Source organism: Choloepus didactylus, chromosome 19 (assembly GCF_015220235.1).
Source record: "Choloepus didactylus isolate mChoDid1 chromosome 19, mChoDid1.pri, whole genome shotgun sequence".
In the NCBI taxonomy this organism is placed as follows: domain Eukaryota; kingdom Metazoa; phylum Chordata; class Mammalia; order Pilosa; family Megalonychidae; genus Choloepus; species Choloepus didactylus.
The window spans coordinates 1,406,299-1,429,527 of NC_051325.1; the positions used below are offsets into that span (position 1 = coordinate 1,406,299).

Sequence of the window (23,229 nt, forward strand, 5' to 3'; positions counted from 1 at the left end):
TGTATTTAAGTCTGCAACTATTATTGTAGAGATATCTATTTCTCCTTTCAGTGATTGCAGTGTTTGCCTCATGAATTTTGGGGCATTCTGGTTTGGTGCATAAATATTTATGACTGTTATGTTTTCTTAATGAATTGACCCTTTTGTTAATATATAGTGTGCTTCTTTGTCTCTTTTAATTGTTTCGCTTTTGAAGTCTAACTTGTCTGATATTAATATAGCTACTCCCACTTTTTTCTGTTTGTTGTTTGCATGAAATATCTTTTTCCAACCTTTCACTTTCAGTCTATGTTTGTCCTTGTGTCTAAAGTGAGTTTCTTGTAGACAGCATATAGATGGGTCCTGTTTTTTAATCCATTCTGCCAGTCTGTGTCTTTTTATTGGGGAGTTTAATCCATTTACATTTAGTGTTATTACTGTAAGGGCAGTACTTTCTACTACCATTTTGTTTTTTGGAATTTATATGTCATATCGTATTTTTTCCTCTCCTTTTACCTTTCCTGATAATCTTCATTTCATTACTCTTCTCCAACTCTCTCTCTCCTGTCTTTTCCTATCAGCCTGTAGCACTCCCTTTAGTATTTCTTGTAGTGCCGGTCTCTTATTCACAAACTCTCTCAGTTTCTGTTTCTCTGAAAATGTTTTAATCTCTCCCTCATTTTTGAAGGAAAGTTTTGCTGGATATAGAATTTTGGTTGGCAGTTTTTCTCTTTCAGTATCTTAAATATATCATGCCACTGTCTTCTTGCCTCCATGGTTTCTGTAGAGAAATCTGTACATAGTCTTATTGACCATCCCTTGTATATGATGGATTGCTTTTCTCTTGCTGCTTTCAGAATCCTCTCTTTGTCTTTGACATTGGACCATCTGACCAGTAAGTGTCTTGGAGTTGGTCTATTGGGATCTATTCTATTTGGGGTACATTGTACTTCTTGAATCTCTAATTTTCTGTCTTTTAGAAGAGTTGGGAAATTTTCAGTGAGTATGTCTTCTATTACTCTTTCTGCCCCTTTTCCCCTCTCTTCTCCTTCTGGGATACCCATAACACGTATATTTGTGCGTTTCATGTTGTCACTCAGCTCTCTAAGACCCTGCTCATATTTTTCCATTTTTTTCACCATCTGTTCTTTTTTGTGTATGAATTCGAATGACCTGTGTTCCAGTTCACTGATCCTTTCTTCTGCCTGTTCAAATCTACTGTTGTGTCCCTCCATTGTGTTTTTCATCTCCTCCATTGTGGCCTTCATTCCCATGAGTTGTGCCATTTGTTTTTTTAAGTTTATGAATTCTTCTTTATGGTCAGCCAGTGTCTTCTTTATATCCTTCAACTCTTTTGCTATATCTTCCTTCATTTCATCAAATTTATTTAACATTAGTTGTCTCCACTCCTGTGTCTCAGCTGAGCTATTAGTTTGTTCCTTTGGCTGGTCCATGTTTTCATGTTTCCTATTATGACTTGTTATCTTAAGTTGTCTAGGCATTTGATTTTCTTGATTAGTTTATTTTGGAGCTTGTTTTCTGTCTTTTACCTGGTGATTCTCTTGTTGGTTGTCTTTATTCTCTGGCCTCTGTTATTCAGTTCAACTTATTCTAGACCCGTATCTTAGGTTCTATTTAGTTGATCAGAATTTTTCCCATCTTGTTTTTTCTGTTTCTTGCTCTGCCTCTATGTAACCTTTTTGTGAGTGGGTCTCCTCAGATATGGTCAACCCTAGTCAGATTTTCCCAGTCTAGTGAGGCCCAGGTCTCATTGGGAGGATATGGAGTTATCCTAAGAGTGAGACCCTCCTATGAGGCCTTTAGAATTGGTGCTTTTCCTCTCCTGTCCAGCAGGTGGCGCTGGCCAGCCTGCAGCTCCCCCACCAGTGTAAGGAGGTATGGAGATGTTAGTTCTCCTGGTGACTCTGATCCTGTCGGGGGCGTGGCTGACTGAAGCCAGAATCTGAATTCCAGCCCCTCGGGTCTGAATTCCCAGAAGGAGGACTGCCAGTTGAGCTGGACCTCCCTCCACTCTCCCAATCCTCAGAACTCCAGTTGTCTCTCAGGGGCACTATTCCCTTCTCTCCTCTCCTCTTTGGGGCCTCTCCAGGTAGATTTCTTGGTCAGCCTGAGTTGCCAATTAAAGACGGGGCTGGAGGCCTTCAGTAGTGAATATGGAATTCAAAGACACTGTGGGTACTCTGTCTCCCCCCAAGCCCAGCCTAGTCCCTCAACCTGGGCTTTCCGATAGAAAATAACCACATATATTACTTTTAGATTTAAAAAAAATAAGTAGAAAAGAAATCAAGAAAAACAAAAAAGGAAAAAAAAAGTCTCTTTTAAAAGTCTTTCTGCAGCCTGGAAATATTGTCAGTGTCAGAATAGAGCATTTACAGATATGCTTTGGGCTATTGTCTGATAATTACTCTCCAAGGGCTTCAGTTCCACCCCTGCTGGGGGCTATTGAAATGCAAAGAGATAAGGGATCAGTGAGAAGCCAGAAGGGACAAAATGTAGGGGGAAAATAATGGCTTTTTTGGAGTCTGGGAATGGGTGCCCGCTTTTACGTGCCCCCACTTCTCGGAGCCCAGCCCTTCTTTAGCACCCCGGCTCCCAAAGTTAATTAATTAATTTGTTAATTAATTCTGCATTTGAGGCTGGGTTGAGCCTCCCTTCTTGCCCTCAGCAGATTGCTGTTTTTTGTTTTTTTTTTTCCCCCCTTTCAGGGAGCCGGCAGCAAGACAGTCTGTGAGCTCTGGGTGGGGAGGGGCGCCAGATCCCTGGTCCAGGGAACTTACAATCTTCGCTGCGTTCTCAACTTTTCCTCCAATTCCAAACTTGTGTCGTATGTGTGACTGGTTACTGGAGACCCCGAAAACACTGTTTCATATAGTTCTTGGGTAATTGCCAGCTGCTCTAGGGGAGAGATGAGATTCTGCTCCTCACCACTCCGCCATCACCATGCGGTTGATCTCTACTGGGCTATCCCATAGGTTTTGATATATTGCATTCCCGTTTTCATTTGTTCTAGATATTTAGCAGTTTCTCTTGCAATTTCTTCTTTAACCCACTGAAAGGTCAGGAGATATTTTCCTTCTTATTCTTGCAGCTTTACTGATATTGTCAAATGTCATACAGTCTTCCAAAGTTTACAGTCAACTGTTCAATGTATTATAATGTAGTTGTGCATTGATCACCACTGTCAAGTTTGAAAATTTTCATTATTCCAAATGATAATAATAAAATAGGAATAAAAATAAAACTATAAAACAATAGCCATAAAAACCCATCCTCCCCATTCCCCCTATTATTTATTTACATTGTCCCTATTTTTCTACTCATCTGCCTATATACTTTACAATGTGAGTGTGAGCCACATGGTACAGTATAATCACATGGGCAAGCCATAGAAGATACAGAGTTATACAGATATCTTCAAGAATCAAGGCTACAGGTTTACAGCTCAATTTCAGGTATTTCTTTCTAGCCATTCCAAAAAATCAAAATTTTAAAACTTATATCTATGTAATGAATAAAAATAACCTTCAGAATGATGTTTTGACTCCATTTGAAATCTGTCAGCCACTGAAACTTTACTTTCATTCATTTTTCTTCCCCTATTCAGTGAAGAAGCTTTCCTCAATGCCACATCCCAGAGAAATTTGGTTAGAGGATTAAAAGTTATTTGAAAAGCCCCCTTGAGGGACTGGTGAAAAATGGATATGTTGTTTAACTGCCAAATATTGGTGGATGTTCTGGTTCTTTGATGAATATTTACTTCTAGTTGCATTCCATTATGATCAGAGAATTTTCTATGAATAAATTCAATCTTTTAAATTTACTGAGGCTTCTTTTACGCTGCAGAATTTTATCTTCCTAGAGAATATTCCATGAAGCATAGAGATGAATGAATATCTTGGTAATTTGGGAGAGAATGCACTCTATCTCTCTCCCCTCCCTACTCTATGTATATGTATATATATATATATATATATATGTGTGTGTGTGTGTGTGTGTCTATCTATATAATGTCTATACATATATATATATATATATATATATATGGTTCTCAGTTACCTTTTTTGCCCTCTATTTGTTCTAACTATAAAGCAGAGTGGATTTTTGTAGTCTCCCTATTTTACTGTAGAAATATCTGCTGTTTCTTCAGTTTTGCCAATTTTGTTTCATGTAATTAGGAGCACCTTGACTGGGTGTGTAAGCATATATGATTGTTATTTTTTCTTGGTGAATTTTCAATTTTATTGATATATAGTGTGCTTTGTCTGATACAGCATATTTGCCATGTAAGTCTATATTGTCTGATAGTAGTATTGCTTCTCCTGCATTCTTTTGGCTATAGATTGTGTGGACTATTTTTCCCCTCCTTTCACTTTCATTCTCTTTGTGTAACTGGATCTAAGATGATTTTCAAATGAACAGCATATTTATGGCTCATATTTGTTAAATCCATTCTGCCAATCTATCTTTTAATTAGCAAGTTCAGCTCACTCACATTCAATGGTTTTAGTGTGTAGGCAGTTCTTGAATCAAATGTCTTAACCTTTATTTCTTATTTGTCAGATTCCTTTGCCTTACTCATTTTTCCCTTTATGTTTCTCTACAAATAATGTGCCCTTCTCCAGGCCTGTCTCTCTTTCCTTTCTCTTTCTCTTTTCCTCAAGCCTCTCTCTGTTTCCTTTTTCTCTTCTTCTTTTACTCACAGCTGGCATCCTCTTAGTCTTCCTCTTCAGCTAACTCTTTCCCCAGAGCTTCTCTAAATTGTCTCTGTGCCTATCACAAGGTTGTGGATAAGAAAAGTTTCCTTGGAATGTATGGAAGCAGAATCACATGCAAAAACAGCCAACTCTCAATTATAAAATTAGAAATGACTAAGGTTTTGCCAGGTTCAGAAATCTGAGTAGCTCAGGACATCCTGGTGAGTCTTTTCCAGAGAAATTGAAAGCAGAGAACCCAGTAAGAATCCTCATTTTGGCAAAATTTGAAATGCACATAAGAACCAAGACACAAGCTCTTCTAGGTACTAGATTGCAATGGATTTCAAGTAGCATTCCTTTTCATGCAGAAGTGTATCCATGAGACTCAGCACTGATACAATTGGATTTTCATCTGATAATCAATTTCTTTCCTCTAGTCTGCTCTCATATTTCCCTATGCTCCTTCTGATCCTGACACAGGATAACATGGCTTCTGTGGTCTAAATCCCAAGGCTCAGGCCCTTTACCAGGAGCTCAGGTTGTGACTCAGTCTGTGGTTCCTGCAGGCACCTGGAAAATGGTGAGGAGCATCCTCACTCACCACTGACTGGGTCCCTAAACTCATGTAAAGTTACATGAATAAAAAAAAAAGAAACACACAACATCATGTACATGAATTAACATAAAAATATTCCAAGAGTTAATCCACCAAACAGGGAGATGTGGAAATGTGTTACCCATGAAAAATATACATTTTGTTCTCACAGGGACAAAATTCACTGGAAATATGGACTTCATTTTCCTGCCTGCATCTCCCCTCACAACACCTCCCCCATGGGCTTTCTGAATGCCTCAGACACCAGGTCCAAACCTTGGAACATGACTTATTATGTTCTCCATAATCCCCAAATCCTGCCACAATCATCTGGTGATTTTAATGTCCTGAACAACTCCTTTTCACCTCACATTGCTATCACATCTACTTGAAACCACAATAAAGATGAACTTCTTACTATATTTATTATTTATCCTTTAATATTATTGACTAGATAAGTTGAAATATACCATTTTTAAGTAGCATTATGTAATGGAATAACATGATAGAAAGACACATTGAGGGATGAATGGATTAAAACTGGTCAATATTTAGTTGAGGAAACAAATGTAAGTGGTGTTGACCTGCCACAGTTGCACAGGGGTGACATGACAGGGCAGGAGCTGGGCACTTGGGGCTTCAGCAGTCATGGCGGTGAGAGGTGAGGGCACACACAGGACCTTTCTGACTCCCACATGGGATTATACCTCTACTAGCAGTAATGAAGATACCTAATAACACTGAAAGCTTACCAAAATTTCACACATAAAGTTACAACTGAGGGAGGACATAAACAAAGTGAAGAATGTGGTGACAAATACACTAAGCTGGAAAGCACTTTCATCAACATGTTCATGGAATATGCACACATTTCATATTATATATATATACACACACACACATATATATATATATATATACATATATGTTCACTAGATATGGAATATGTGCATGTGCACACACACACACACATACATATATACACACTCCTGGGTGTTGGGGCACACAGATCATATTCCATGAGCCATTCTTGATCCTTCGTCCCATCTGACACCCCATTCAACACCCTTCCTTCCTAAAAGTAAAGGGACCTGTGCATGTTCAGAGGGATCCCCAGGGAGAGGACTGTGATCTCCCAGAGCTAAGCCAGCAATCACCTCACAGAATATCCAGAGACAAAAACCTCCCCTTATCCCCTTTTAGCATAGTTAATGAGATGCCTCCCAAATGCAAATCATCACATGGACAAACAGATTAAAACATGTAGTTAAATTAATTTTCCTTTATGTCTGGAAAGTATTTCCTGGTCATTATGAACTTCAGTCATAGGAACATGAAATCTTGTTGTTCTCACTCTTTCTGCTGTCAGCTCCCAGAAGTGAGTGTCTCAGTATTCATATATGTTGGTAATTGGGGCCATGCATCTGGCAACATGCTTAACTGTGGTTTTCCTTGTCCTCAGGTGTCCTGTCCCAGGTATAGCTGCAGGAGTCAGGACCTGGCCTGGTGAAGCCCTTGCAAAAACTATCCCTCCCCTTCTCTGCCTCTGGATTCTCTTTAACCCACTATGGTGTGTACTTGAACCACATCTCTCCAGGAGGTGCAATATTGGATGAAGGAAGCAGAAGCTATGAACCAACACTTCATTTATGACTCAGCATCACAAAAGACACCTGCAAAAAGGAAGTTTACTTAAAGCTGAGCAGCCTGAGAGCTGTGGAAATGGCCACATATTACTGTGCAAGAGACATAGTGAGAAGTCAGGGCACAGGAGGGGCTGGGCTGCAGGGGACACTTGCTACCACAAGGGGACACTTGTGACCAACAGGGGAGCTCAGGGTCCAACTTCAGAGACAGGAACTTAGATGGTTTGCAGAGGTGTTTCCTGGCTTTGCCTGGGTTGCCACAATTGCAAATTTTCTAAACAATGCTTTAATGAAACCAAGATTCAAACACAGAATATGTTTTTATTTTTATTTATTCCCTGTGTGTATGTATGTGTGTGTGTGTATATATATATATATATATACACACACACACATATACATACACACACACACACACACGTGTGTGTGTGTGTTTCTGTATGTAAAATTGTGTGGTTTTTTTTGCTACTTCTGAAATTTTTTTATAGTGTGAACTAACAATTGCATTTACCAACTATTTAGAAATACTTCTCTTAAGCATGTAGATTTTTGCCACTTTTATGAAAATGCCAAGCCCACTAGTCAAAACAGCCCCAATCAACCCACCATCATGTTGTTCTGCATGTCCTCAGGGAGATAAAGGAAGAAGGGAGAATTCTGTAACAGACTTGGGTGCAACCGTTGGGAGGCTCACATTTTTCTGTCCATCTTCTGTGGCATCGTGTTTCAAACACCTCCTTTATTTAAGGCACACAATTTAGTTATTCTCTAATATACAACAAGACCCATGTAGCACACTCACCACAGGTTTTCAATGTTTATATATATTTTTATATGTAAACAGTCTTCATATATCCTTCAATTCTTTACTTAGATTAACTAGTTCCTTCAAGGAAATTATGTTCTAATTCCCAAAGATTCAGAAGTAAGTGGTATAGATCCTTACTTTATTGCTCATTGATGTGATGACAAAATATTTATCTTACAGCCCTATTAAGTCCAGTATGAGTTTCTGGTTTAACTGAACAGACACCCTTGAATCACACCACTTATTTTCATCACCATATGCCATGAGTGTGGGATGACACGGAACATGTCTTCTGCTATTGTCTTTATTCCCAAATCATGCCAACAGAACAGATGATTTCTGTGTCTGGATTCAGTACTGTTCAACTCATGTCACTATGTCACCAAATCTCCCAATGCTAGTGATGTGTGCCCTTTATCTTCTGTATTATTTGATTCATTTCACTACTCTTGAATAGCCAGGTTACAAAATGATTTACTAAATGTATGCTTATGATAGGGTAAGAAGTAAGGGAGATTTCACAGGCAAGTGGGTACAAATTGATCAATATATAGGTGAGGACACAGAGACTGAGGGGGTTTGACCTGGCCACATTGCAAAGGTGTGATGTTATCAGGGCAGGAGCAGTTCCAGTGTCCTTTATGCAGTCATGATTGACAGAGGTGAGGGCACATACAGGACTTTGATGGCTACTATGGGAGATAATAACATTAATAACACAAAGGAAAATATCTAACATTCCTGGTGATTTAGGAAAATTAAATATATGAAGTTACTATTTAAGAATGTCAGCAAAATAGAGGGTGTGGAACCAAACAACTTTCCCTCCACTGATAATCCAAAAACAAATAGCATATGTTAAAGCTGAAACTGCTAAAACCTGTAATTGGTGAAAAGGCACACAGGGAGAGGACTGTGTTCTCCCAGGGCTCAGCCAGCATCCTCCTCCCAGGGTGCCTCTAAGAAAAGGACCTCCCCTCATCCCCATTCACTTTATATACAGAGTTACTTCCCAAATGCAAATCACCACATTGGCCAGCAGATGAAACCCCAGCACACACTAACTTAAATTCAGGTTAAATACTTCAGTCTGGATATTCCCTGGGCATGACAGACCTGATCCAAAAGAACATGAAATCCTTGTGGTTCTTCCTCTTTCTGGTGGCAGCTCCCAGATGTGAGTGTCTCAGGATTCAGGCATGAAGGTAATGGGGATTATGCATCTGAGCATATGACTCACTGTGCTTCTCCTTGCCCTCAGGTGTCCTGTCACAAGTGCAGTTGAAGGAGTCAGGACCTGGCCTGGTGAAGCCCTCACAGACCCTGTCCCTCACCTGCTCTGTCTCTGGATTCTCTTTAAACAATCATGCTGTGCGCTGGATCCACCAGCCCCCAGGAAAGGGGCTGGAGTGGGTCTTGATTATAGGTTATGCTGGAGGCACATACTACAACCCAAGCCTTCTGTCCCAACTCAGCATCACCAGGGACACCTCCAAGAATGAAGTTTATTTAAAACTGAGGAGCCCGAGACCAGAGAACACAGCCACGTATTACTGTGTGAGAGACACAGTGAGGGGAAGACAGGGTAAGCCCAGACAAAAACCTTCCCTGAGGCCTCAGGAGGTGACTGGGCTGCAGGACGTGTGTGGAGCCACCAGGAGGCACACAATGAACATTCCCAGGGGCATTTGCAGAGAGAATGGCCTGGAGGAGTTTCCTAGCCTTGCCTGGGGTTCCCTCTTCTTGCTTCACAACTTGTATTCCCCAGAGAAATGCCATTGCATCTTTCCAAAGAAGTGTGATTATGTATTCAATATTCAAGCAAAATATAGAATAATTTTTCGTGTGTGTGCAGTTTTTATTTCCCTGCCCTTTATTAGGGATATAACTGAATTTAAAAAAAAAAAATCTTTCTTTCCAGTGACCTTGTGAATTGAATTTTCTAAGCTTATGTTGATCGCCTCAGAATGTCCAGGAAAAAATAGCCCTCCTGTACCATCAGGTAGTGCTTGTGTCTTCGGGTGGAAGGAGGAGAAAGACAGAAACCCTGGGATGGCCTAAGGGGCATGGTCCATGGGCTTCAGTTTGTTCTCTCTGCTCTTTGTAGTATCAAGGACAAGATTTCTGTTTCTATTTTAAATCCAATATAATTCTAATGCTATTGCATGGAATATTATAATTATGATACATACAGTCTACACAGGTGTTCAATATATACATTAGAAGACATTAAAAATAGCAGATATAAATAGGCTCAAAATGCTTGTTTATTTTACACTTATTAAAACAGCCTCCCTCAAACCACTTACAATTAACCAATGTATTATTTTCTTTTAATTTTCATGGATATATTAAACATTTTTCTGTGTATTCTTTTGCCCTTAAGTTACCAAGAAGTTTTATGTAAAAAAAGTTAAATTCCCCACAGTTTTCTGCAAAGTAGGCAGGGTCATTGGGAAGAACTAATTCACACTATCTGCAAAATCACAAGTCTCCCAGACTGAGCTGATGCAATATCTACTCATGGAGACCAGATCCCCTTAGACATAAGCTTGGAGCATTTGTGCCAGCACATTCTGGGAAGCCATGGATGTCTCCATCTGACCTCAGTCCACTGAAGACCTCTGATTCTGATATAACTCTTTCCTCAGGGCATCTTGGTTTAATAAAAGAGATTTCCTGTTCCTGGTTGTGAGGGCTCACATACACCTCTGGATCCAAACCTGGGATGAGTATGCCCATCCAAAACACAGGCATCTCCTGTGAGATAACTGGCTCCTTGTCACTTTAACTTTCTGAATTCCAGTTTCCATGGGAGAGGCCAAGATACATGTGCAGGATCAACAGTGGTTGGAATATCATCCACAGAACAGAAAATGGGTATCATGAAAGCTTCACCAGGGACTTTCCAGAGCTAGGTTCATCTACAGATGAGCCTCTAAAACCTGAGGACAGATGTGTGCACAGAGCTGTTGCTATGAAATTCAAGGAGCTCCAGGGTAGGATGGGAAACACAAATTTCTCCCTGGAAGGAAGCACAAGCAAAACCAACAGGCAAACCAAGTTCCCCCTGCTGAGATTGAAGAAAAAGAAGTCATTTCATGCCATTCCTCCTATACCTTGTCCCAACCATGCAGTCTCATATAGGCATTCAAGAACAACCCTAAACCTGGGATTGATTCCAGGGTACAACTAGCTAAAAATTGGAGTTCCAGAGTCAAGAGTCCAAATTTTTTTCAACACCAAAGATCTAGATTCCTCGTCCATAAAAAAAAAAAAAGAAAACCTGATGAAATCCTACAAAAAATACAAAACAAGAGACAAAATCTCTGAGATGAGAAATTTCAAGGCATGAGCATGACAGAAAGTATCACCAGCCTTTCTGAAGAATAAAATAAAATGCTAACAAAAAGTATATAAATCCATAAATCTAATTGGTTGGCAAAGGAATAAGAAAGGATATCAAGGTTAAGAGATGCATTGATAGAAAAAAGCATAGAGTAATGTTTGAAGTTGAATTATCTGAATCTCGTAGTAAAAAACAATGGCACCAAGAAGTTTAAAAATAAACAAAAGTACCAGCCACATATACTTTCATTTTTTAAAGAGTAATTGTAGCCCTACTGAAAAACCATGCAGAAAATTCATAGCTCCCATAAAACACCTTTTATCAATACCTTATGTTATTGTGATATATTTGTTACAATTGAAGAAAGATACTATGATTTTACTATTAACTATATTCCATAATTTAAAATATAGTTCCCTTTTTCTGTGGTACACTCCTATGGATTTTTCATTATTTTTAAGTTGAAAGTTTAAAAAAAATCACCAGATATTTTAAATGCCAGAAATATCAGAATTATTAGAACTACTATTTAGAGGATGACATTCCTGAAAACAAAATAGAAATAAGTATGGTTATCAGAAATTCTTTGAATAACTGTGATCCAAAAATGATGACACTTGGATGAAAGAAAATTACTAGAAATACACAAAATGATGAAACTGAATCCAAAAAGGAGTAAACAATATTTATAGACATAAAACTAATAAATTGATTGGATCTGAAATCATAAATACTCAGGAATAGAGGCCCAGGTGAATATAGATTCACACCTGTATTCTACCTTTCATTCAAAGAGAAATAAATCACAATCCTTCCAAATTTGGAATAAATTGTTCTGAAACATAAAAGAGAAAAGAACATTTTCCCACACATTATATAAGGCACATATTTTGCTGATGACAAAGCCAGAAAAAGTCATCAAAAGAAAAGGAAACAATAAACCAATATCTCTTCTGAACATGAGAACACAATCCTCAACAAAATATAAGATAGAAAATTGGAGTAACATAAAAATTATTTTATGTCCTAAGTATTTTAAATTTTTTTCCAGGAATTCAAGGTTGATTTGTCATGCATCAATCAATTACTATTATACATGAAATCAATAGAATAAGAAGCAAATCACATGAATATCTCAATAGAGATGAGAGGCCATCCCCAGGGGCAGGTACAGAGAGGGGCTGGGGGAGTTTCCTGGCCTTGCCTGGGGTTCCCTCTTTTTCCTCCACAACATGTAACCTCCAGATAATGGCTACTGTGTCTTTTCTTAGTAAGTCCATGATCTAACCAAGATTGGAACAAAGTAGAGTTTTTTGTGTTTTTTTTTTTTAAATTACTATTACATGCATATATGTGTATATATATTTCTCATGCCCATCCTTCCAGATTTAGATGGGAGTGTAAAGAAAATGATCTTTCCACTGACTCTCCTTATTTTACATCTCTTATAAATTCTGATTCTATTACATGGGATGTGATAATTATGAAACACACATAGCACACATGTTTTCAACATATGCATAAGAAGAGGATAGAAGACAAAAACAACAGGCTCACAATGTTTGCTTATTTTTCACTTTGCCAAACAGCATCTGTGATTCCATTTAAATTTAGTTCTCTTTATTTAATATTTATTGGATATACTGTCATTATTTGTGTATTGTTTTATCATCAAGTTTTCATGTATTTTCACATTAATACAATATCAAATTCCATGTTTATTTTTCTGTGGAGAAGTCAGTCCTAACTGGAGGAACAATGTCACCCTCCAAACCTACCTGTACAACTGCAGCCTCAGAGTCAATGCACCAAACAGGGAGAAGTGGAAATACATCACCCATGACATATGCACCTTGGCTTCCACAAAATATCCTCACAGTGACAAAATATATCCCACCTGTGGATTTCATTTTCCTGCCTCCAATGCATTCACAGCACCTCCATCCATGGACATTCTGAGAGCTTCATGCAACACATCCTAAAATTGGAACATGCCTTATGATGTTGTCCCTAATCCACAAACCTTACAACAAGCATTGGTGGCTCTAGTGTTTAGGATAAGTCCTTTTCACCTCATGTTGCTGCCTCACCAACTTGAAACTATGCTAGAGATGAATTTCCTACCATATTTATTATATACTTTCAGCTAATGTTTTTGAAGGGCCACGTTGCAATATGCTCTTTTCAATTCCTTTCACAATATGATAAGGTAGAAAGACATATTCAGAGATGCTTGGATCAAAACCAGTCAATATTCAGGTGTGGAAACTGAAGATAACTGATGCTGACCTGCCAAGTTGCACAGGTGTGACATGTCAGGCAGGGTCATGGCACCTGGGGCTTCGGCAGTCATGATGGTGAGAGGTGAGGGGACACAGAGGAACTTTCTGACTCTCACGGGGGATTTTTCCATGAATAGCAGTAATTAGAGTATCTCACAGCATTGACAACTTACTAAAATTTCACACATGAAGTTACAATTGAGGAATGAAATCAACAAAATGGAGAAGGTGGCACAGAACATCCTTTCCTTCACTGATACCTCATAAATCAACCATAATAAATTATAAATATCATGGTTAGGGAACATATACATATTATATATTATATACATATTATATATTTCATACAAAATGAATATATGTACATAAAAACAATATATAGAATTCAAGGAAATAGGGACAGAGTGACAATATTCCCAGAAGCTTTCTTGTTCCTTGGCCCCATATGACCCCCATTCAACACATTTCCTGCCTGAAAGTAAAGGAACCAGTGATGGGTGACAGAGCAGAGAGAGAGAGGACTGTGTTCTCCCAGGGCTCAGCCATCAACCTCCTCTGATCCACAACCTCCCTTTCACTTACCTGCAGTGTTAGTGCCCAAATGCAAATCACCTCATGGGAGAACTGTACTTGAGTACCACTGGCATCTGTGAGTACTGTTCATCAATGCAGCTAAACATCCTACAATTTACAGGACATAAGAATGTTGATAGTAAATTGCCAGAGGTGATGATAGCACATTATCATGGCTGCAATTAACAGCACTGTGTTTTGAGTGTGGTCATGGTTTATGGGGAAGTTTAGTGTCATGCATGTCGATGGAATAAAATCCAGAGGACGAAACATGGGACTGTATATCATAGAGAACCCAGATGTAGATGATTCATGTTGTTAATAGTACAAATATAGACTGTTCTTCCATATTAGAGCAAATGTACATGACTATTATTTGTTAGTAATAAGGTGATACATGAAAAAATACAACTAATACAAATTATGGACTATAGTTGGCATTAACATTTCAATACTCTCTCATCAAGTGTAACAGATGAACATCATGGCTAAGTGTCAATAAAATGTGGGTACAAAGGTTATGGCTTTTTTCTTTGTGTAGCAATGAATATGTTCTAACAAGACCCATGGTTCTGAATACACAACTGTATGCTTATTACCAAGAGCCACTGATTGAAATATCAAATGGATTGTATGGTGTGTTAATAAAATGTTATTTCTAAATTCAGTTTCATTGAGATATGTTCACATATCACACAATCATCCATGGTGTCAAATCAACTCTTCACAGTACCATCATCTAGTTGTGCATTCATCACCACAATCTATTTTTTGAACATTTTCCTTACAGAAGAAAAAAGTAAAAACAAGAATAAAAAATAAAAGTAAAGAAGAACAGCCAAATCATCCCCCTCACCCATCTTATTTTTCATTTAGTTTTTGTCCCCTTTTTTCTAATCATCCATCCATACAGTGGATAAAGAGAGTGTGATCCACAAGCCTTTCACAATCACACTGTCAGCTCTTGTAAGCTACTTTGTTATAAAAACATCTTCAAGAGTCAAGGCTACTGGGTTGCAGTTTGATGGTTTCAGGTATATACTTCTAGCTATTCCAATACCTTAAAATCTAAAAAGACTTATCTATATGGTGTGTAAGAGTGCCCACAAGGGTTACCTCTTGACTCCTTTCAAAATCTCTCAGCCACTGAAACTTTATTTTGTTTCATTTTGCATCCCCCTTTTTGTCAAGAAGATGTTCACAATTCCATGGTGCTGGGTCAAGACTCATCCTTAGGAGTCATATCCTGCATTGCCAGGGAGATTTACACCCTGGGAGTCAGATTCCACATAAGGGGGAGGGCAGTGAGTACACCTACTGATTTGGGTTAGCTGGAGACAGAGTGTCACAACTGAGCAACAAAGAGGTACTCAGGGGGAGACTCTGAGGCACAATTATAAACAGGTTTAGCCTCTCCTTAGCAGCAACAAGCTTCATAAAATCAAGCCCCAAGGTAGAAGGCAAACCATACCAAACCACTAGGGCTCAAGTTTTGTGAGAACATCAGCAACAGTCCATGTGAGGAACTCCAATACTTCTGCATTTTCCCGCAGCTCCTCAGGGTGTCCCTGCATACATATTTATATTTTCTGCCCATATTACTTTGGGATGTGTTGCTATTTCACACTAACCTATACAAACCTACCATGTCTCACTTTCTATTCAAGGTTCCATGTAATTATAGTGTTTGAACAAATTGTATGAGTTAAATTGTTTAGAAAAAATATAGATTCTGCACCAAACAGACATCTCTTCCTTTGGTCTCACATGGAAGTTGAAGTTTTAAACACAGTCTGTATTGTCCTTTACTCTCTGGCTGATTTGCCATAGTCCTAACCACATCTCATTCATTCATATATCTAATGAAGTCTGGGCTCTTTTTCAGCTTTTTGAGCAGTTGCTGTATGTGCTGGTTTGGATATTCTTATCTGCCAACCTCTAGCTCTGAGTTTCAGGTGTCACACAGCTACCCAAAGTTCCACGGATTGTTCAGGTTATACACAGAGGGATCAACATCTCAGAATCTGGAGATAGACATTAGAATTGAGCAATAGATGTCAGTGTTGTAAGAGCACACAATCTAGCGACCAATACAGTAAGTGCAATAAGTGTTACCCTGCTAAGCTGTGCTCTAAGATTCAATTCTGAGATTATACATTTCAGTTACTCCATATAGTGAGGTCTTATATTGTTTTTGGTGTACTTCTCTCAAAATGCTCTCTCTCTCTCTCTCTCTCTCTCTCTCTCTCTCTCTCTCTCTCTCTCTCTCTCTCTTCCCCCCCGTATATATATGTGTGTGTTTGTGTGTGTGTGTGTGTGTATACACTCAGTATGCAACACTCCTGGAAAGGGACTGGAGTGGGTTGGTGTAATAGACTTTTGGCAGCACAAACCTTAACCCAGATCTTCAGTCCTGATTCAGCACCATCAGGAACACCTCGAAGAATGAAGTTTATCTAAGTTGAGCGGCCTGAGACTCAAAGACATGACCAGTATTACTGTGCAAGACACATAGTGAGAGAAATTCAGGGTGAGCCAAGGCACAAACCTCCCCTGCAGGGCACAGGAGGGGCTGGGATGCAGGGACAGCTCATGACCACCAGGGGGCACTCAGTGGCCATCTCCAGGGGCAGGTGCAGAGAGGGGCTGGGAGGAGTTTCCTGGCCTTGCCTGAGCACCTCTCTTCTTGTTCCACAATTTGAAACCCCCAAAGAACTGCCATTTCATCTTTTTCTAAGCAGTGCTATGATTTATCCAAGTTTCAAACACAGAATAGTTTTTTGTTTTTGTTCCCTGAGTGTTTTCATATATCTTTGCATACATATCTATTATAGAAAAACCAAGTCATGATCTTGGGTAAGACCAAGACATTCCCACCCACTAAAAATAGAGGCCCTTTTCCTCAGGAGGCCAAAGGAGGAAGTGGAAAATCCAGACACAGACATGGGTGCATCATCCAGGTTCATAATTCTGCTCCCTCTGTCTCAGTAGGCTTCAAGAACCCATTCCCTGCACTTATATTAAGATCTTCATAAATTATGATTCTATGCAAAAGACATACAATTAATGTCATACATGTATCTCCTTCCCTCTCTCTCTCTCACACACACAAACTTACCCAAAAATATACCTTAACACTTAAAAAGATAAAAATAGAAGGATCACCCTGTATTAATTTTTTTCATACAAACTGCATCCATAATGCCATTAACTTAAAACTGTCTTTTAATATTTCATGAAGACAGGTATTTTCTGTCCACATGGGAAAGTTCTTCACATAATTTATTGTTTTCCCATGGAATCTCAAATCTGCCCCCTCCCTCACTTGGATTTCCAAGCCTGATCTTTCAAGCTGAATAATCTGGGCAATGGTGGATATGAAAATATGTGTGTCATAAATCCCAGAGACAACCTTTCTTCCAGTGGATATTTGACAACATCCTAGTTTCTGGAGAGATTTTTCATTTTCACAACTGTAGTTGAGTACCACTGGCATCTGTGAGTAGAGTCCATCAATGCAGTTAAACATCCTACAATTTACAGGACATCTCTCACAAGAAGGAGTCAACTGGTCTCCAATGACATGGAGCTGTAGTTTAGGAATGCTGATATAGCGCCTTAACACCATTCAAATCTCATGGAAATGAAGAAGTGTAGAAGATTAAATTTGCTGCATGTAATTCATCACTCAATAACATGATGCAGGAAACAGCCAACCCTGGTTCTGTCTGTGGTCAGAGGGCACCAAGGCCCACCCCTCACTCAGGATTCAGAGCATGGGCAGGCAGAGACCTGACCTGGAACCACGTGTGAATGGGTCACCAATGGCAGGAACCAGGGGAGTGGGGAGTGGTCAGTGGTGAGCCTGGATGGTGGATGCTGGAGGTCATCTCTCTGCCTGGATTTATGTCTCCTGAAGACAGTACTGGACCTAGGATCCCTCCGTGCTGTGAGGGGATTTGATGCCTTGAATCAGAGGGATGCATCATCCTGCAGATATGTTGCTGGGCAATCCATTAATATGTGACCTCCCTGCAGCCAAGTCCCTGGAGATATACACATATTGTAACAGTTGGTCAATATGTCTATATTTAAAAAATGTACATAGCCCTAAAGGACACTCTGCTTGAATGTTCTTATAGACTTCCTTTTATCATTTTCTCTTCTCTTTCTTTTTTTTTTAATCATCACAGTTTATTCTATACCCTGAGTACTTCCAAAATAATTTCAAGTCAGTTTGATAATTTTTTAAAATATATTCTGGTAATTGAGAAGTAAATTGATTTATTTTGCTTTAAGTTTGTCAGCAAAATTTTCAAAATATGGAAATTTTAATTAATGATTTTTCCAAATAATGAATATGATCTATTCTCTATTTACTTACATCTCCATTGATTTCCTGCATTATTCTTTGCAGTATTAAGTGTTTTTTTTTTAAAGATGTTTTGATTCCTAGGTATTTGATAGTTTTGAAATGTTTGCCAGGTATGAGGTCTTTGTTTTGAAATTATTTCTTGTTGTATGTATATATATATATATATATATATATATATATATACAGCTGATTTTCATGTTGCTTTTAACATTATCTCCAGGATTATTAACAAGGCATATTACATTTATTACCTTACTGAATTACTTTATTAATTCTTATTATTTTCTGTCAGTGTTAAAGTTATTTTCTGTGAACAGAAACATGTTACATGTTTGCCCTCCCTGCATTTCATGATTTAAATCACAAGACAAAATAGTTTCCAACAAAAATTTCCTGAATAATCAAATCTCCATTCCTGACTTCTGCTGAGAAGATTCATTTGATCTATGTATCACACATGTATTCTCTTATTAGAGTGTTGATTTAGCCACACTCTCTTCACCATTGCCAAGGAAAGCTATTTGGACAGGATGAGAATTTTCCAAATCAATAAATGATGTTCCCTTTGTATTAATGTCTCAGCCTTCTTTATTTGCTTCCCCCCTCATTTTACTGTAGTCAGCAGGGAGACCCCTGGCTGCACCTTCCATACTTTGCTTGGAAATTTCCTAAATTTAATAACAAAATTCATCACTTAAAAATTCTGCCTTCCATCAGATATCATAACACAATTCTGCAAATATATCTGCCACATTATAAAAGGATGGCCTTTCCTCCAGTTTCCAATAGTATATTAAAGTTTTCTTTCCAAGGCCTCCCTAGTGTCATCTCTAATATTCATTTTTCTAGCAATAGTTTCATAAAGGTAAACTCAGATTTTACTATAAGCATTGAGCTCTACACATCAGCTATTTCCTAAGTGTTTTCCACATTTGAAAGCATTTGCTACTGGAACACCCAACTTCCCAATATGAAACAAAAATTATCCTAGCTTTCCAGGCCTGCTATATCTAATATTTACAAAAATAAAATCTATGACAGTGCAATGCATTTAGCTTTTGTATCTCCTTTTAATTATGGCCAGTCACATTCTGTATATTATGTTGTTTTTCCATGACTCTTCTATAAAAGGTAATTGAATCAAGGAAATTGAAAATTCTATTTATGTCATCTGTATCTGTCTTTATTAGCTTCCTATTTTATTGAACAACTAGAGACAGAGGAAGTTTCCAACTATAATATGTATTTGTCTATTCAATTATCAGTTCAATAAATTGGTATTTGTAGAACTGACCTCTATTTAAGTATGCAATGTCAACCTATATTACTGATAACCAATATTTTATGAATTGCAACAGAGGAACAGGCAGCAACAGGAGGACAGAAATTTTCTTCTGTCCTGAGGAGCCACCTGCCTTTAGAACTGTGGACCTCAGCTTTCCAAATATTCCAACACTTCCTTCTCTTGAAATAGTAACTGAGTCTGCTTCCACACAAGCTACACAAGATGGAGCCATGTAACTTGTGGGGTATAGTATTTTTAAACCAAGCACATTGTAAAACAGAGGAAAATGCCTGGTTGAGACTCAGAACTAGTCATTCAGAGGGTCTGAGTCATTAACATGAACCCAGCATTACTCAGAAGTTGTGCTGGAATCATTCTAGGAACACAGATGCATCTGGGCTGAGATGCATGCCCAGGGGTCACTCTAAGGAGAGTGCAGTTGCCCTTCTGTGGCCCATAGTAAAATAAATCATTGAAAGCTCCACTTTATCTTGGTTAAATCCATATCAGAGGTTCATTAGTACTCAGAAAATGCAGCATAAAGAAGTGCAGCTCAGAGTTCAGGCAGCAGAGTCATTAAGTCACCAAAATTAGAGAAGAAGGCCCTGGTGTGGGGGTCATCATGTAGGAATCCTGCCTGTGGTTGCATTATTTGTGAGCATGCCATAGTAACAAGATGGACCCCAAAATACCAAAATTTAGGCTGAATGTTGAGAATTATTGCATTTGATTCACCAACAGAATTCTAGAGACAATTTATTATCAATGGAGCCAATCCCTTGGAGAACTGCATAGGCACAAGCATGTCTGGGCCAACTTATGCAATGCAAAGGGCTTGGGTAGGGCCTTGATTTATTTTTTTTCAATAGTTCATTCACTTTTATTACTGAGTATTATTGCACCACACAGATAAACCAAAATTTGTTTTTCTGTTCACTTGTTGATGACTATTGGTCTGTTTCCATTTTTCAGTGATTACCAATAAATCTTCTATGCATATCAATGCAACTGTTTGTATGAAATTTAGCATAAAGTTCCCTGGAGTAAATACATAGCAGTGAAGTTGCTGACTCTTATTGTAAACATATGTTAAATACCAAAGAAATTTGGCAATTTCTTAAAATGTTTTCTAAAGTAATTTTGTTATTTGGCCTTCATTTTTTGACTGTATGTTGGAATGGTGTAGAGCACCCAGGCAAGCCCCATGGGAACACACAGACATGGACTTTATTATACACCTGTCAAAATGTGTGTCCAAAGAGGGAAGGGATAAAAAATAGTGAAATTTAAGCATTAGAATTTCTGTCAGAATTTGTATTAAAGTGTCTTTGCATTCTGGTTACTTTGAAAAGCACGCAAATGTAGTTTAAATATGCATGGAATTTTTTTTGAGGAAACAGCTCTGAGAGAGAAAATGGAGAGTTTTAGATGGGAGGCTGAGAAGCTGATTGTCCAAGATGGATGTCTGAGCCTGACTGAGGGAGAAAGGAAGGGTAGGTTGGGTGTAACTTTCTATAATGCCCTGAAAACAAAGGAAGGACCATCAAGGACCTTCATGTTCTGAAGACAATCCAGGAATCCCCGTGAAATCATCCTGGAATTTGGGCTGAACAAAGAAGATTCATATGTGTTATAAGAATACAAAAATTGCTCAAGTATTACAATATTAAAACAGCAATTACATACTACATCTCTCCCTCTTCTAGAACTTTTGTTATGTAATATTTAATATCCAGATATAAGATTTATGGATTTCAGATACTGAATATATATATTAAGATGATGGGTGCCAAGTTTTTAGTCAAGGAAAATCACATAATAAGAATTCACATTTCCAGGAATCCTACCACGGCAACACTTGTCCCTCAGGTCACTCATAATTGCTCAGTGCATTGTCATTTCCAAAGACCAGCAACCATAATTCTTTCACTATAAAATTAGGAAATCAAACTTGGGGCATTCCCTCTGCTGGTGAAAACCATCCCAGCTGTGACCCTGCAGCTCTGCGACAGGACTACCAGAAAGGAATTTCCAGGTGTTCCTATTTGGTGACTTAGTATGAATAGACTTAGTATAGCAAGAATTTTTGGCTAAGCTGAGTTTTCCTGATTGCTGTTTTAAAAGATAGTTTTCTGGAAACCACATGGTATTGAATATTGTGTTTCAGTTGGATATGACTTAGGGAATTATTGGAAATATGCAACGTTTTCCTGGTCAGGATATCTTTCTGCTTGCAGGCTTACACTGAGAGTAACACTTGGTGGAAGCTGCGGGAGATTTAGTACCAAATGGGAAGGTCTATGACACTTTCTTCAGTAGTCCTTGGTTTCAACTTCAGTAACTACTGAACAGGCCAGGTCCATCAGTTCCATGAGTAGAGCTGGTGATTTTAAAACACATGTAGTTAACAAGAGGTACACAGTTTCCATGAAGTGCTGGTTCACCATTAATGGAGACAATAAAAGAACAGGATTTTATCTGTAAATAGGTAAACTTAGGAGAGTCGTGTTTCATCATAAAAAATAAATAGTGAAAAAGAGTCATTGTGAACTCCACTCAAGCATCCCCTCCAGGGTGGTGGGAGGTGACTGGTCTGCAGAGGATGCTCAGGACCCACTGTGCAGTGTCCAGCCCAAGGGGCAGGTACAGATGTGCAGTTGAGGGCTGGATTCTGGTCAGTGTCTGGGGCTTCCTGTCCTACTGAAAGCTTCCCCCTTGGCATCACTCTAGAAATGATTCTGTGTCTTCTACTGAAGTTCCTTAATTGGAGTATTTTTGTTTTTATAAGAAGAAATGTTCCTATATTTTAATGGTAGACTCACATTCAGAATTTGATCTAGGCCTTGCCTTATTGTGGGATATATCAACTAAAATGGTTAGAAAACAGGGCAGAAAATGAGTCACTTTAAGTTTTTTGTGTTTGGGAAAATATATTTGTTTAGAATTCTCTTATGTTTGGCCTGGTCTGACAGTAAAAGAGAATTTTGTGTTTCCTTTTGAAATAAATTTCTTTTTCTCTGAGGCAGATTGTCCTCTTCATATTGTCATTGAAACCCTACTCAAAGAAGCCACCTACATTATGGAAATTTTTCCTTCCCTGCTTACTTTTGGAAAATCTCTTGCATGTGACATTAACACCATGGGTGACTAATGGGCAATCAACAGCTGGACAACCCTTGGTGTGCTGAGAAATGTGGTAGTGAAATAGGGGGCCAAGAGGCTGCCTCAGGGACATTGTGTCTAAACAGGTACTGACCTCATCTCATTTCTCAATGAAAGGGGGAGAAGGAAAATTGATGTACTGATTACATACTGATGTGCCCCCCAGCCTGGTACACCAGGAAGTTAGACCTCACAAAGATTCCTTTACAGGTACATCCTTGCTGATGATGCTGTTCCTGTCTCCAAGGACAGATCCATATCTCTGGAATTCTGGGTGACATCATTGTTTCCACTGCACTGCACCAGGTTCTCTTATACCTGCAATTATCACTAACTTCCAAGCATAATTGTTCAATGAACAGTGAGAACCAGCCTCACTGGAATAGTAGGTATTTTCAGCAATGAGAAAACTACTCACACAAGGTTCCTCTGTCAATGTTATATTCTCTTGGAAAATTTC

General features: G+C 38.6%; 1 gene segment (V, D, J or C); it reads left to right on the forward strand.

The window, feature by feature from the left end:
• The first annotated feature begins 8,874 nt into the window (after positions 1-8,874).
• LOC119515973 lies at positions 8,875-9,804 on the forward strand. The segment is given in 3 exon segments: positions 8,875-8,920; positions 9,005-9,328; positions 9,710-9,804. Coding segments are annotated over 3 exon segments (465 nt in total).
• The last annotated feature ends 13,425 nt before the right edge of the window (positions 9,805-23,229 follow it).